Source organism: Vipera berus (assembly GCF_964194415.1).
Source record: "Vipera berus genome assembly, chromosome: 7".
In the NCBI taxonomy this organism is placed as follows: domain Eukaryota; kingdom Metazoa; phylum Chordata; class Lepidosauria; order Squamata; family Viperidae; genus Vipera; species Vipera berus.
In genome coordinates, this window is record NC_138209.1 from 2,605,705 (window position 1) to 2,622,826 (window position 17,122).

The following is a 17,122-nucleotide window of genomic DNA, read 5'->3' on the forward strand; positions in this document are numbered from 1 at the left end:
CGTAAAGTTGGAAGGGGCCTTGGAGGTCATCCAGTCCAACCCCCTGCTCAGGCAGGAAACCCTACACCATTTCAGACAAATGGCTGTCCATTCGCTTCTTAAAAACTTCCAGTGTTGGAGCATTCACAGCTTCTGGAGGCAGGTGGTTCCGCTGGTTAATTGTTCTGACGGGCAGCCTCGTTCTAGACCAGCAATTTTCAACCTTGCCCATAATAATAATGATGATGATGATGATGATGATGATGATGATGATGATGATGATGTTGGAAGGGACCTTGGAGGTCATCTAGTCCAACCCCCTGCTCAGGCAGGAAACTCCAGGGGTAGGCAACCTCGGCTCTTTTATGACTCATGGACTTCAACTCCCAAAATTCCTGAGCCAGCTTGGCTGGCTCAGGAATTCTGGGAGTTGAAGTCCATGAGTCATAAAAGAGCCGAGGTTGCCTACCCCTGCCCTAGACCATTTCAGACAAATTAAGATGCGTGGACTTCAACTCCCAGAATTCCCCAGCCAGAGGAATGCTCTTATTTGCCTGTCTGAAAACCTGTTGGACCTTCAGCCTGAATGCCGGGGGCTGCCGAGAGGCAGAAGCTGCCTCCTTCTCCCCTCCTGTCGCCTATCCCCAATCGTGGCCCGTCGGCCATCTTGACAAGGACCATTGAAACTCCCCCCCTGCTTTTCTCCTCCTCCTCCTCCCCCCTTCCTTTCTAGGAGTCTCTTGGTTCGTCCCTGCAGCAGATCTCATAGCGGACCCCCTGGAAGAGGGCGGGGGTGGCTTCCCGCCCGCCAGCCCTGCTCCGGCCTGGTCTGAGCCCCCCGCCAGAGGGAAGCCGTGGCGAGAACCTCTTCGCGAGCAGAACTGGCCGGAACGTCCCGGGGCCCTCCAGGTGCGTCTGGCAGCTCCAGCAAGAGATGCTGAGAACCAGCCGCCCTGCCCTTTGCGGGAAATGACCCTGCAGGTAAAATCCAGGCTGCCGGCTTCCTCCCGCTTCCCCATCCCCATACTAGAGATCCCGGCGCCAAGGGCCAGGCGCTGCCCCGTTCCCGCTCAGCCTAGTCATAAATCCGTACGGCCGGAAGGGACCGGAGAAGCCGTCTGACACACACACACCCCCAGCACCTTCATAATATAGCTAGTCCTCGACTTAAACGACATTTCACTTAGTGACTGTTCAGAGTTACAACAGCACTGGAAAAAAGTGACCCACGGCCACTTTTTCCTCTTTTAACGACTGTCGCGGCGTCCCCCCAGAGACACGTGATCCAAACGTGGACGCTCGGCAACCGGCTCACATTTAACGACGGTTTGCCGTGTCCCCCCCCCCCCGGGGTCACGTGACCCGCCTTCGGCTAAGCCAAGTCCGTGGGGAGGACCGATTCACTTTTAACGACCGTATGACTGACTTAACAAGCGCAGCGGTTCACTTAGCAACGCTGGCATGAAACGTCGTAAAAAAGGAACAAAACGAACCACTGCCTTGCTTAGCTAGGGAAATTTTGAGCTTCTCCGAGAGGGCTGGCAAGCGCTACCTAAGTCTAAGTGCTGTTGCGGTGTCTGATCAGCTGTCGTATTGGGAGCCCCGGGGGCGCAGCGGTGAGTAGGCAGCATTGCAGGCTGACACTGTCAGCAGTTCGATCCTGATCGGCTCAAGGTCAGCTCAGCCTTCCGTCCTCCTGGTAAAATGAGGACGCAGATTGTTGGGGGCAACAGGATGAGTCTGTAAACCGCTTAGAGAGGGCTGTAAAGCATGTGAAGCGGTATATAAGTCTAAGTGCTTATTCTATTCTGTTCTGTTCTATTCTATCATTATTCTATTCTATCATTATTCTGTTCTGTTCTGTTCTGTTCTATCCCATATATTCTATTCTATTCTATACTATTCCATTCCATACCATACCATACCATACCATACCATACCATACTATTCTATTGCCATGGTGGCACAGTGGTTAGAATGAAGTATTGCAGGCTAATTCTTCCCATAGCCAGCAGTTCGATCCTGATCTATCATTATTCTGTTCTGTTCTGTTTTGTTCTGTTCTATCCCATATATTCTATACTATACTATACTATACTATACTATACTATACTATACTATACTATACTATACTATACTATACTATACTATACTATACTATACTATACTATACTATACTATACTATACTATACTATACTATACTATACTATACTATACTATACTATACTATACTATACTATACTATACTATACTATACTATACTATACTATACTATACTATACTATACTATACTATCCCATATATTCTATTCCATTCCATTCCATTCCATACCATACCATACCATACCATACCATACCATACCATACCATACCATACCATACCATACCATACCATACCATACCATACCATACCATACTATACTATACTATTCTATTGCCATGGTGGCACAGTGGTTAGAATGAAGTATTGCAGGCTAATTCTTCCCATAGCCAGCAGTTCGATCCTGATTTGCTCAAGGTCGACTCAGCCTTCCATCCTTCCGAGGTTGGTAAAATGAGGACCCGGATTGTTGGGGCCAACACGCTCGCCCTGTAAACCGCTTAGAGAGGGCTGCAAAAGCACTACAAAGGGGCATAGAAGTATTAAGTGCTATTGCTATTTTCGTACTTACGACCATTGCTGCATCCCCATGGTCACGTGATCAAAATTTGGATGCTTGGCATCTGACATGCCTTTACGACAGTGTGTGTGCGTGTGACACGTGATCACCATTTGCAAACTTCCCGGCCAGCTTCTGACAAGCCAAATAAATGTGGTGGGGAGCATGATTCACCACAGCAATTGGCGTAACAACTGTGTACCCCCCCCAAAATAAGTTGTAAAATGGAACAAAACCCACTTAACAACTGCCTTGCTCAGCAGCGAAAATTATGGTCATAACTCAAGGACTCCACACACGGATTCTCTTACCCCAGTGACACCTCCCCATTCTCCCCCCCCCCCACCTCCCCCGTCACCAGTTTGGAATTAAAAAATTGAGTGGGGTTTTTTTTTGTTGTTTTTTTTGCGGCTTTCGAACTTTTGAGCCAAAGAATTGTCTAGGAATTGTCAGGGTGGGAATCTTCCCATCCGCTTTCCCGCGGAGATCGGCCCCTTCCCCAAGAAGGGCCCGTGAGCTTAGTTCATTTTCCCAGGCGCTTACCCTCGTGGTTTTGTTTGGGTTAGAGGCCCTTCTCCGTGGGTCCCTGTGCCCTCTGCTTTATCTCTGTCTGGCTTGTTTAAAATGTTAGTTATTCCGGCCCCCACCCTCCTTTTTTTTTTTTTTTTTTTTTTTACCACGAGGCTGGGATGCTTATTCCCAAGTCTGGTGTCTTTCCGGCCAGAGTTGTCCACAGCATCGAAGCGTTTTCTTTGAAATCTCTCGAGCTTTATGGAGGTCGCCTTCTCCGCTTTTTGCAAAAAAATATTCCTCTGCCTCGGAGGCCTGTTTTTCAAGGTTTTTTTTTTTTTATTTTAATCCCATTTATATTTATTTATTTATTTTATTTATTTTTAATCCCATTTATATCCCGCCCTTCTCCGAAGACTCAGGGCGGCTTACAATTTAAGCACAAACCAATGTGCTTAGCAATAGCCTTCATTCTATGTATATCCCTGCTTATTAGGGCTTCCCCCCCCAAGCGGCATTATTACAAAGTCAGCTTATTGCCCCCAACAATCTGGGTCCTCATTTTACCTACCTGGGAAGGATGGAAGGCTGAGTCAACCTTGAGCCTGGTGGGACTCGAACCTGCACTAATTGCAGGCAGCTGGTGTTACTTAAGGAGGCATTAGCCCACTGCTCCACCAAGGCTCTTTACCACCAAGTTCAGACAATTCCAAGGACGGACACACACACACACACACACACACACAGAGAGAGAGAGAGAGAGAGAGAGAGAGAGAGAGAGAGAGAGAGTTTAACCCTGATCTACAAATATTCTCTTTTGCACATAGCTCTCCACTTACACCTCTTCGTTTAGGGGCTGTTCGAAGTTACAGCATCAATGAAAAAAGTAACTTCTGGCCATTTTGTCCCAAAGGTGCAAGTGGACTTCCTTGTTTTTCTTTATTTTCTTTTTTTTTTTTATTTTAATTCCATTTATATCCCGCCCTTCTCCGAAGACTCAGGGCGGCTTACAAGCTTAGCAGTAGCCTTCATTCTATGTATATTTATTTATTTTTTTATTTTAATCCCATTTATATCCCGCCCTTCTCCGAAGACTCAGGGCGACTTACAAGCTTAGCAGTAGCCTTCATTCTATGTATATTTATCTAATTATTTATTTTAATTCCATTTATATCCCGCCCTTCTCCGAAGACTCAGGGCGGCTTACAAGCTTAGCAGTAGCCTTCATTCTATGTATATTTATCTAATTATTTATTTTAATTCCATTTATATCCCGCCCTTCTCCGAAGACTCAGGGCGGCTTACAAGCTTAGCAGTAGCCTTCATTCTATGTATATTTATCTAATTATTTATTTTAATTCCATTTATATCCCGCCCTTCTCCGAAGACTCAGGGCGGCTTACAAGCTTAGCAGTAGCCTTCATTCTATGTATATTTATCTAATTATTTATTTTAATTCCATTTATATCCCGCCCTTCTCCGAAGACTCAGGGCGGCTTACAACAACAAGCACAAATCAAATCAAAAAGGTAGCTTATATCATCTGCCTCAAGTCTTAAGTGGGTTTGTTTTTCCTCTCCCCCCCCACCCCCCTTTCCCCCCACCCCCTTTTCGTTTCCACACTTAGGAATCTCTGGCCGTGCACCGTCCCGATTTCCTTTCCAGTTCTGGGGAACGTCTGAAACGCCTCAAGCTGCTTGTGGAAGAACGGAAGGTGCAGAGCGTGTTCCAGGGGGAAAGGGAACACTTGTTCAACCCCCCTGAGGCCATGGCTTGCAGGAGTACAAGTCTTGCGAACCGAGGTACCCTCTCCTTCCTCTACACGTGAGCCCTGCTCCAAGACACTCGTCATGTCGGTTTGCTGAAGAAATGAACAACTGTGTTGGGGGGGGGGGGGCGGGTGGTGGTGCTGGGTCTGGCTATTCTTTGGCAAGAGAAATGACGGGGGCTCCCCCAAAATCCTGGTTGCTTCTGCTGTAAGGGGTCCTTGGTGCTCTCTTGAGTTTGCTGGCTTTCATGCAGGCGTTTCACGGCCCAACTAGGGAACCACATCAGTGCTAGAAGGTGTGTGGGGTTTGCAGGGAGGAGGAGGACTGTGGGGTCCTTGGTGCCCTCTGAGCTTGGTGGTTTTCTTCTAGATGTTTCATGATCCAACTAGGGAACACCATCAGTTGCTAGAAGGTGTGTGGGGTTTGCAGGGAGGAGGAGGAGGAGGAGGAGGAGGAGGAGGAGGAGGAGGAGGAGGAGGAAAAACTGTGGGGTCCTCGGTGCTCTCTGGGCTGGGTGGTTTTTTGCAGACGTTTCGTGACCCAACTAGGTAACATCATCCATGCTAGAAGGGAGAAGGATTTGCAGAGAGGAGGAGGAGGAAGAGGAGGAGGAGGACTGTGGGGTCCTTGGTACTCTGAGCTTGGTGGTTTTCATCCAGACGTTTCATGGCCCAACTAGGGAACAACATCAGAGCTAGAAGGGAGTGTGGTTTGCAGGGGGGAGGAGGAGGAGGAGGACTGTGGGGTCCTTGGTGCTCTCTGAGCTTGATGGTTTTCTTGCAGACGTTTCATGGCCCAACTAGGGAACAGCATCAGTTTTAGAAGGGAGTGGGGCTCGCAGGAAGGAGGAGGAGAAGAGGAGGAGGCGGACCGTGGGGTCCTTGATGCTTTCTGAGCTTGGTAGTTTTTCTTGCAGACGTTTCATGGCCCAACTAGGGGACATCATCAGTGCTTAGAAGGGACGGTTCCATGGTGGGGATTGAAGCTTTGCCTTGGCTTCCCAAAGACACACAGACCTGCAGGGCCTGCTCCCCACTTTCAGGGAAGTGCGGCGTCCTTTCCCCCCAAGCTTCCTTGCAAAGGTGGCGATTCTCCTCAAGTCCACCCTTGCAACGTCCTTCGGTCTTGGGGGGGGGCGCTCATCTTACACTAAGGATCTCCAAACCTGGCGACTTTTTAAGACTTGTGGACTTCAAGTCCCATCATTCCCCAGCAAAGCGTATGCAGTTGAAGTCCACACAAGCCTTAAAAGTGGCCAAGTTTGGAGACTCCTGTCTTGCCCCATCAAACCAGGATTGAGTTGCTCGGCCGTCGGGTAGGACCGAAGGCGTGGAAGTCCGCTCTCTCCTCACCCTGTTCTGTTCTTCCTCTGTGTGTAGGCTATCGGGCGATTCGGAGCAGAGCGATTTCCAAGAACGAAATGGTCGAGCGGTCCAAACGGTAAGAGGGCTGATTTTTTTATTGTATTTTTTTTGGGGGGGAGGAAAAAATAAATGACTCTCTTGGATTACGTTCAGAAGCGATAATGGGTAAACATCATAAATAACAGGCCCTCGGTTCCTTCTGCATTCCTAATAAGGAAGCGACGGATTCCTACCAAGACGTCCACGCTGGGAAAGGAGAAGAGTTGTATCGCTCTGCATTTTGGTTTCCTTGCGGGTGCTAATTTAGCTGATTTAGATTCTGCCCCAAATTGAGCCTGGGAACCATTTTGTTTACAGGCAGTCCTCAACTTGACGGCCCCAATGGAGGCTAGCGTTTTCTCTTGCTAAGCGAGATATTTGTGAAGTGAGTTTTTGCCCCACTTTAACGACTCCTCTTGCCCCGTTTGTTAAGGGAAGCGCTGCGGTGTGTTAAGCTAGTTACACGCTTGTGAAGCGAATCAGGCTTCCCACATGACTTGGCTTGTCGGAAGGTTGCAAAAGGGGATCACACGACTGTCATAAATAAGCTTCCGAATGTTGATCATGTGACCACAGGGATGCGGCAACGGTCACAAGTGTGAAAAACCGTCCAGATATATTTAATTTAATAGCTGGAAGAGTGAAGTGTACAGTATAATGAGCCAGAAGACACCCTTGTAGTTGATTGATTGGGGAATGTGGGCTTCTGCCTGAGGCAATCTACGTTATGATTGGTTGCTGGGTGAGAAAGGGGAGTTTCGTTTTTTCCCGCCTTTTTAAAAATTCTGTGTGCTCTGTAGGCTGTTCTGCGATTTACCTGACAATTTACCTCATAATGTAACGATGGGCCGGACTTGTTGTATATAGAGATGTAAAATATATATTCTTTAAATAAAACTACAAGTAGTCCTCACTTATGACCACAATTGAGCTCCAAATTCTGTGTGGTATGTAGGCTGTTCTGCGATTTACCTGACAATTTACTTCATGATGTAGCGATGGGCCGGACTATCCTGATTGTTGTATATATACATGTACAATGTATGTATTAATGTAAAACTACAGGTAGTGCTCAAGTTGCGACCACAATTGAGCCCCAAATTTCTGTCGTTAAGTGAAAATATTTGTTAAGTTATTTTTGCCCCATTTGATGACCTTCCTTGCCACCGTTGTTCAGTTAGTAACATGGTTGTTAAGTGAATCTGGCTTCCCCCGTTGATTTGGCTTCTCAGAAGGTCGCAAAAGGGGATCACGTGACCCCGGGACACTGCAACCGTCACAAACATGAGTCAGTTGCCAACTCTCTGTGTGTTTTGATCATGTGACCCTGGGGATGCTGCAGTGGTCGTGAGTGTGAAAAACATGTCACATTGAACAGCCACTAAATAAACTGTTGTAAGTTCTTCTCGTTGCAGTTGTGGTGATGCGCAGACAACCCACACCTGCATATACCTGCCTTTTGTGTCCCGATCAGTGCACACTTGAGGACCTCATGGCCGCGTTACAGAATGCAATTAATGTTGCTCGTTTCTGGGCAAGATCTCTTTAATTTGCACATATAGTATTTTAACCTTATATTTTATATTTTAAAGTTTATGTCATATGGCAGGGGTCTTCAAACTTGGCCCTTTTAGGACTTGTGGACTTCAACTCCCAGAATTCCTCAGCCAGGCATGCTGGCTGAGGAATTCTGGGAGTTGAAGTCCACTCCTCTTAAAGTCTATATCAGGGGACTTCAAACTGGGCCCTTTGATGACTTGTGGACCTCAACTCCCAGAATTCCTCAGCTAGCATGTCTGGCTGAGGAATTCTGGGAGTTGAAGTCCACAAGTCCTAAAAGGGCCCCGTTTGAAGACCCCCGTCATACGGGATGCCTTATTTGAATTGTGATGCTTCTGACACAAACAAGCAAACTCGTATTGGCGGGTCTCCTTCTCCTCGCCCTAAATATAAGCTGGCCGGCACGCAAGGTGGGGATCGCTCCCTTGTAAACTGTCTTCTGGCTTTCTCTTCCCTCGTCCAGCATCTACGACCAGCTGCCTGAGGTGCGAAAAAGACGTGAAGAAGAGAAGAGAAAATCGGAATATTCTACCAACCGCTTGAAGGCCCAGCTTTACAAAACGGTGGGCGCCCCTTTCTTTCTTTCTTTCTTTCTTTCTTTCTTTCTTTCTTTCTTTCTTTCTTTCTTTCTTTCTTTCTTTCTTTCTTTCTTTCTTCTTTCTTTCTTTCTTTCTTTCTTCTTTCTTTCTTTCTTTCTTTCTTTCTTTCTTTCTTTCTTTCTTTCTTTCTTTCTTTCTTTCTTTCCTCCAGTCAAAGCCTGTGGGCTTCTCCTCCTTTTCGGAAAGAGAGTCAGAAATGGATTCTGAGCATGTGAGGCAGGGGATGATGGGGTTTGGGGACGGGGCAATAGCGACAGCACTTAGACGTATATACCCCTTCCCAGAGCTTTACAGCTCTCTCCGAGCGGTTTACAGTCCTGACAGTCTGGCTCCGCGTTTTACAGACCTCGGAAGGATGTGAAGGCTGAGTCAAGCTTGAGCCGGTCAGGATCGAACTGCTGGCAGCGGGCAGAGTTAGCCTGCAATCCTGCCTCCTAACCACTGCACCGCTGTGGCTTTTACGAGAGAAGGGAAGGAGAGAAAGAAAGAAAAGGAAGAAAGAAAGAGGGAGGGAGGGAGGGAGGAGTGGAAAGAAGAGGGAGAGAAAAAGAGAAGGGAAAGAAGAGATAGAGGGAGCAGAAGCGAAAAATGGAGAGAAAGGAAGGAAGGAAGGAGAGAGTAGAGGGAAGGACAGGAACGGCAGAAAAGGCGCGAAGGAAGGAGAGAGGGAGGGAAGGAGAGGGAGAGAATAGCAATAGCACTTAGACTTATATACCGCTTTACAGGCCCCTGTAAGCAGTTTACAGAGTCAACCTGAAGATAATCTGGGTCCTCATTTTACCGACCTCTCAAGGACGGAAGGCTGAGTCGACCTTCAACCAGTCAGGATCGAACTGCTGGCAGTGGGCAAAGTCAGCCTGCAATATTGCTTTCTAACCACTGCACCCCACGGCTCGGGTGGAAAGAGTCCATAATCTGTAGGGCAGGAGCAGGTCTGGGTGATGATTGGACAGAAAAGCCAACCAAGAAGTAGCCATGTTACCTGCTGTACAGCTATGTGGGCCCAGCCTTTGCAGGCTGTCCTCCACTTACTACCAGCCCCTTAATTGTTTGAAGAGGCCTTGGAGTCCTAGTAGGCCACTACTTTTAAGTAGGAGCCAGCCGTGTGCTGCAGCTGCCAAAAAAGCCAACACAGTGCTAGGCTGCATTAACAGAGGGATGGAATCAAGATCACGTGAAGTGTTAATACCACTTTACAATGCCTTGGTAAGGCCACACCTGGAATGCGGCATCCAGTTTTGGTCACCACGATGTAAAAAAGATGTTGAGACTCTGGAAAGAGTGCAGAGAAGAGCAACAAAGGCGATTAGAGGTCTGGAGGCTAAAACGTATAAGGAACGGTTGCTGGAATTGGATAGGTCCAGTTTAATGAAGAGAAGGACGAGGGGGGACAGGATAGCAGTCTTCCAGTATCTCAGGGGCTGCCCCAAAGAAGAGGCAGTCAAGCTCTTCTCCAAAGCGTCTGAAGGCAGGACAAGAAGCAACGGATGGAAACTCGAGAGAAGCAACCTGGAACTAAGGAGGAATTTGCTGACAGTGAGAACAATTAACCGGTGGAACTCCTTGCCACCAGACGTTGTGGGAGCTTCATCACTGGAGGTTTTTAAGAAGAGATTGGATAGCCATTTCTCTGGATTGGTATAGGGTGTCCTGCTTGGGCAGGGGGTTGGACTAGAGGACCTCCAAGGTCCCTTCCAACTCTGTTTTTCTGCTTGGAGGCCAGCCGTGAGCTCATCGGCTTCCCCAATCTTGAAGCGTGGACTGTCTTAAAACTGGAGCTCGTGGCCCTTGCAGCAGGCTGCCAATTGACCCCCACAAGCAGAGGAGGACCGCGGGGAAAACTGCACCTGCGGTGAAGAACAGTGGTACCTCTGAAGGGGCGGGGCTTAAGTTAGAGGGCATAAAACAGGACAGAAATGTCAGCTTTTGGGGAGAAAAGCCGAGTTTAATCCTGGCCAAAGGAAGGCGCATCGACGGGCTTTAAAAAAAATTAAGGAAGCTGCTGTTGTGCCTCAACCACTAGGGGGCAGCACAGCCAACACCGCTTTGCAAGTTTTCTCCATGGGGATTTCTCCATGCCTTTTTTTGGGGGGGTGGGGGGGGCACAGTCTGAAGACCCTCCAGACTTTTTTTTTTTAAGCAACTCTGAAACCTAGGCAAAGGATACAGGTGGGCCTCGACTTACAACCGGTTCGAAGTTATGACGAATCTTCCCAGCGATATTTACGGCCCGGTTTTGCAGTTCTGAAAGCCGACGAAGACACACTGGACCCCAGTCTGGGTGCTCGGCAACCAGCCCATATTGATGATGGCCGTTTGTAACCTCATAGAGCAGCGGTCTTCAAACGTGGCCCTTTGATGACTGGTGGACTTCAACTCCCAGAATTCCTCAGCCAGCATGGAGAACTGTGGCCCCTTTATGAGGCACGCTGGCCGAGGAATTCTGGGAGTTGAAGTCCACTCCTCTTAAAGTCTACATCAGGGGTCTTCCAACGTGGCCCTTTTAGGACTTGTGGACTTCAACTCCCAGAATTCCTCGGCCAGCGTGCTTTTCTTTCTTTCTTTCTCCTTCCTTCCTTCCTTCTTTCTCTTCACTCTCCCTTTCTGTCTTTTCTGTCTTTCTGTCTTCTCTCTCACTCTCTCTCTTTCTTTCTTTCTTTTTCTTTCCTTCCTTCCTTTTTCTTTCCCTGCCCCTTCCTAACTTCCTTCCTTCCTTCCTTCCTTCCTTCCTTCCTTCCTTCCTTCCTTCTTTCCTTCTCTTCACTCTCCCTTTCTGTCTTTTCTCTCTCTCTCTCTCTTTCTTTCTTTCTTTCTTTCTTTTTCTTTCCTTCCTTCCTTCCTTCCTTTTTCTTTCCTTGCCCCTTCCTCCCTCCCTCCCTCCCTCCCTCCCTCCCTCCCTCCCTCCCTTCCTTCCTTCCTTCCTTCCTTCCTTCCTTCCTTCCTTCTCTTCACTCTCCCTTTCTTCTCTCTCTCTCTTTCTTTCTTTCTCTCTCTTTCTTTTTCTTTCCTTCCTTCCTTTTTTCCCCCCTGCCCTTTCCTTCCTCCCTCCCTCCCTTCCTTCTCTTCACTCTCCCTTTCTCTCTTCTCTCTCTCTCTCTCTCACATACACACAGCCCTGGCCTTGTACCCCGTCCCAAGCGAAAGCCAGTTCAGCGCTAGTTGGGCTTTCCTCTGCCTACCTCCCCCCCCCCCAACCACTTGCCACTTTTTCAAGGATCTCCTCTTCTCCCCCCCCCCCAATTAATTAATCTGGGCCTCCGTCCTGGCAGGAAGGGACCAAGACGCGGAGGGGCTTCCTGGGACGGGTGGGTGTTCCTCGCCTTGACAGATCTGTTCTTTCCTTCTCTAACAGAAAATCACCAACCGTGTCTTGGGGAGAAAAGTCCCGTGGGAGTGACTGACGGGGAAAGAAGAAAACGAAAAACCCGAACGACGTCCCTGTTTTAATAAACCTTATCGCACGTAGTAGGGGTGGTTTTTTTTTTACCTTTTTTTTAAACTCTTTTTTTATAAATTATGAACTTGTGCCTACACACCGTAGACTCCTCAGGCGGTTTTCCCCTGGCTCCCCTTAGATTTCCTGACCTTAACTGGGGTTCAGGGGTGCCCCTTCCCAGTCACCAACCATCTCTCTACCCTCGGCGTTTCCGATCGTAATTGGAAGATTTTTTTTAAAAAAAAATCAACGAATGAGGAATTTTTTTTTTCATATTCTGCCTACGTTCTCGCGGATCACGGCTTTGTACCACTAACTCATCAACAGCACATTAAATTGGCAGTTTTGTGTGTGAAAGTAGGTTTTGTTATTTATATATATCTATATCTATCTATCATCTATTTATGTATCTATCATCTCTCTCTGTCTGTCTGTCTGTCTATCTATCTATCTATCTATCTATCTATCTATCTATCATCTCTGTCTGTCTGTCTGTCTGTCTGTCTATCTATCTATCTATCTATGTATCTATCATCTCTCTGTGTGTCTGTCTGTCTATCTATCTATCTATCTATCTATCTATCTATCTATCTATCTATCTATCTATCTATGTATCTATCATCTCTCTGTGTGTCTGTCTGTCTGTCTGTCTATCTATCTATCTATCTATCTATCTATCTATCTATCTATCTATCTATCATCTCTCTCTGTGTGTCTATCTATCTATCTATCTATCTATCTATCTATCTATCTATCTATCTATCTATCTATCTATCTATCTATCTATCTATCTATCTATCTATCTATCTATCTATCATCTCTCTCTGTGTGTCTGTCTATCTATCTATCTATCTATGTATCTATCTATGTATCTATCTATCTATTTTGTATCACTGATGATTGGATGATTACCCTGTATTTTTATTTCTCCGTGTCGGGGAAAAAAAATTAAAATATCATAACAATATCCCTGTCCCTGATGGCTCTTGCTGAGCGTTTTCATCAGCTGTTAATTCATACAGGAGCAGCGTTCCCGAAAAGTGGTCGAAAATGGACGGCGGCCAGGACCTCTGGATGGAAGACCCTCCCGTTTTTTTTACATGCATTGCATCTAAACTGAGGAAGGGGCTAGAGTTGCATATTGACAGCCAGTGTCTTGACTCTGAACAGCTACGCTGGCTGGGGAATTCTGGGAGATGATTGTCCACCCCTCTTAAAGTTGCTAAGGTCGAAAAACACGGCCTTACGAGATTTAGAGCTGGCCAGGCTAGACTAGGCAGTTGTGAGACACACAGACCAACACCATACACAGCCACACGTGCGGGTACACAACAGCGTTCTCCTTCCCCAGTAGCCCAGCTGCTACTTTTGTGTATTGCTCTGCCTTCCTTCCTTCCTTCCTTCCTTCCTTCCTTCCTTCCTTCCTTCCTTCCTTCCTTCCTTCCTTCCTTCCTTCCTTCCTTCCTTCCTCTCTCCCTCCCTCCTATCTCTGCTCTTTTTTTGCTGCCTGGTTGCAATTCTGCAAGCCGGCTGTTCTTTGAGTCACAAAGGGTGTTTCCCCCGCCTCCCCCCCCCCCCCAGAAATCTGAACAGCAGTCAAAGTCAGCTGTGTCGCTTTGCGCACACCCGGCGTTGCCGAAACAGCTCGGAGCTCTCCAGCCAGCCAAAATCCCAAATTAGCCAGGCCAGCGCCGTGTCAGCAAAACACGAGAAGGGTGTGGGTTTGAACCAGGGAAGAAGAAAGAGCCTCCGGGTCATTATAGGTAGTCCTCGACTTACGACCACTATTGAGCCCAGAAAGTTACGTCGCTAAATGAGACATTTGTTCAGTGGATTTTGCCCTGTTTTATGGCCCTTTCTCGTCGGTAAGCGAAACCGGTTCCCCCCCCCCATCGAGTTCCCCTGGTCAGAAGGTCGCAAAAGGGGATTGTGTGACCCCGGGATGCTGCGACCATCGTAAATTTGAGTCAGTTGCCCCAAGCGTCCGACTTTCGATCACGGGACCATGGGGACGCTGCGACGGCCGTAAGCGTGAATGATGGTCGTGAGTCCCTTTTTTCAAAGCTGTTGTAATTTGGAATGGTCGCTAAGTGAAACGCTGTGATTCATTTAGTGACTGAAATTACAACAGCACTGAAAAAGGGAACTTGTGATATCTTTCACACACATGACCGTTGCAGCATCCCCGTGGTTGTGTGATCAAAATTCAGACACTTGGCAACGACTGCTAATTTTATTTATTTATTTATTTATTTATTTAATTAGTTTTATATACCGCCCTATTCCCGAAGGACTCAGGGCGGTTTACAGGGCAAAATTTAAAAGACAATATAAAAGTTGAAATAGAAATAGAATTAAAATGAATTAAATTAATTAATAGCCCAACAAATTAAAACAAAGTTTAAAAAACTTAAAACCCCTCAGTCCAGACCAGATAGATCAAAGAACCAGGTTTTCAGGTCCCAGCGAAACGAACGAAGGTCGGGGGCGGTCCAGAGTTCCACAGGCAGATCATTCCATAGGGCAGGCGCGACTTATGACGGTCGCAGCGTCCCGGGAGATCACATGATCCCCTTTTTGCGGCCTGCGGACGAGCAAAGTCAGTGGGGAAGCCGGATTCCCTTAACGACCGTGTTACTAATTGGACGCAGGCAGTGATTCACTTAACAACTGTGGCAATAAAGGTCATAAAATGGGGCAAAACTCACTTTTAACAGATGTCTCGCTTAGCGACATAAACTTGGGGGTCAGTTGTGGTCGTAAGCTGAGGACCGCTTGCATTCTCTTCATCTTATCCTGCAGCGATTCCCTTAACATCTGCGCCACGAAAGTTGGCAAAACACGGGACAAAATTCACTTAACAAGTTGTCTCGCTTAGCGACAGAAAATTGGGCCTCGGTTGTCGTCGTAAGTCGAGGACTGCGTGCTGACGAAACGTGCACGTGCCTTCCGCTGTGAGAACCAAGCACGTGCATTTCATTGCAAGCCTCTTGTTTTACGCTAACGGCCGCAGAATCCGCCCTGGGTGGGACGTCAAGCACCCGCTCTGCCTTTTGCTTGTTGGGGAGAAAAAAAAGCAGAATCCTGCCCTGTCGGAAGGTAAACATGGTTAGATCAAAGCCAAGCGCTTGAAGAACCGCGAACGCTGCAACTTCAAAGGGGAAATGTCTCTCTCGACTCATCTTCTATCTAACCCCTAAGATGCCTTGCAGCGAGAGATGATTCATATCCTTTTTTTAAAAGAAAAAAATGAAAAAAAATCAAGGAAAGAAGAAACGTTTCTTTGCTTTTTCGGCCACATCAGATCGGAAAGTTTTCTTGCTCATCGATGCCTTTCCAAAAAAAACAGGACAGCTGAACGCCGGACTGTTGCATTCACATGAGCAACCTTGCCGGCCAGAAAAAAAAAAGTTGCCATTTATTTTTTTAAAAAAAAACTTTTCAGAGAGTTTAAACTCCCAGCGCGGACTCTCCGAAGTGGTGAATGCTCCAACACTGGAAGTTTTTAAGAAGAGACTGGCCAGCCATTTGTCTGAAATGGGATAGGGTTTCCTGCCTGAGCAGGGGGTTGGACTAGATGACCTCCAAGGTCCCTTCCAACTTCTTCGTCTTCTTCTTCTTCTTCTTCTTATTATTATTATTATTATTATTATTATTATTATTATTATTATTAATAATAATAATAATAATAATAATAATAATAATAATAATAATAATAATAATTCTTTACGCTTGTTTTTAAAAATTTGCAGCTATAAAACCAGAGTTTTTCTAGTCGAACCCTTGAAGTTTTTCGTGCCTCTCTGGGTTAAACACAGGTGGTTTTTTTCGACTCACCACCCAGGGGTGGGATTCAAATAGGGCGAACAGCCGTTTCTCTGCGTGGATGCCGCTTCCGGAAGTCCGTTCTGGGCCTGGGCGACCAAAAGATTAGCTACCGGTTCTGCCGAAGCGGTGCGAACCGTCTGAATCCCACCCCTGCTTACAACCCTTCATTTTAGTGGCTGTTCAAAGGGCTGAAAAATGGAACCGATGCCCATTTTTTCACACTTAGGACTGTTCCGCCGTCCCGGGGGGGGGGGGGGGTTTCACGTGGTCAAAATTTGGATGATTGGCAGCTGATTCATATTTAGGACGGTCGCATAACCCTTGAAGCTTTCGTGCCTCTCCGGGTGAAATATGTACAGGCAGTTCTCGACTCGCAACCATTCATTTAGTGGCTGCTCCCAGTTACGACGCCACTGAAAAAAGCGACTTACGACCCTTTTTTCCCCACAGGACCGTGGCTGCCTCCCTCCCCCCCCCCGGTCACATGATCGACATTCGGACTCTTGGTAACCGGCTCATATTTATGACGGTCGTCGTGTCCACGGAGTCACGCGATCCTCTTCTGCGACCGAATTGACAGGCAAAGTTAATGGGGAAGCCAGATTCCTTTAACGACCGTTTTGCTAAGATCGATCAGAATAGAGCCGGAAGGGACCTGGCGAGGTCTTCTAGTCCATCCCCTTTGTTCAAGATGGAGACCCCCGCCTAGACCGTTTCAGACAAGCGGCCGTCCGGCCTCTTCTTCAAAGCCTCCACTGGCGAAGGACCCACAACCAGCTGTTCCACTTCACTTTGCTAAGTTGGCAACTGCAGCCGTTCAGTTAACGAGGCCGGCAAGAAAAAATGGTAAATTGGGTCAAAGCTCATTTAACAACTTGTCTGGCTCAGCAGCGGACATTGTGGTCATAACTGGGAGGACTTTGCGTAACGAGCGAAATCATTTCTGAAGTCCAGAAAATAAAGTGTGTGAGCTTCTTCCTCATTTAGTGAGCTTTTCAACCACCGTGGCGTGACGGTTTTAGTTCTGAAGTTAAGGACGTACGGTCTGGGAAAAAAAATGATGACTGGGAGCTTTATAGAATACTAAAAATGGTCCGATTGTTATGACCATGACCTTCAGGTCTTCTAAAACAGGGCTTTTCAAACCAGTGGCACGGGTACCACCTGTGGTACATTGGCACCTGGCAGGTGGTACGCAACCATCCTAGAAAAGTGGTAGCTGGGGAGGGGAACGAGCTGAACCGGTGGCAGCACCGCACAAGCCTGAGCGAGAGACGGCTGGAGCTGCAGGGCTGTCAGGGCTCAGCGGAAGCGCCAGGATCAGCGCCAGGATCCAGCTGGAGCTCGGCGCTGATCCTGGCGCTTCTGCTGAGCCCAG

The 17,122-nt window shown here is 47.4% G+C and overlaps 1 protein-coding gene across 1 annotated transcript in view; it reads left to right on the plus strand.

The window, feature by feature from the left end:
- Nucleotides 1-11,945, plus strand: part of ALMS1 (ALMS1 centrosome and basal body associated protein) — a gene marked incomplete at its 5' end in the record, with an annotated part of 63,228 nt that extends 51,283 nt beyond the window's left edge. The window contains 5 exons of the mRNA XM_081333318.1: nt 713-960; nt 4,777-4,951; nt 6,298-6,358; nt 8,345-8,444; nt 11,833-11,945. Of these exons, the coding sequence (XP_081189444.1) occupies nt 713-960; nt 4,777-4,951; nt 6,298-6,358; nt 8,345-8,444; nt 11,833-11,877 (629 nt within the window). The 3' untranslated portion in view covers nt 11,878-11,945. The remainder of the gene's footprint in view (nt 1-712; nt 961-4,776; nt 4,952-6,297; nt 6,359-8,344; nt 8,445-11,832) is intronic.
- Between the last annotated feature and the right edge of the window lie 5,177 nt (nt 11,946-17,122).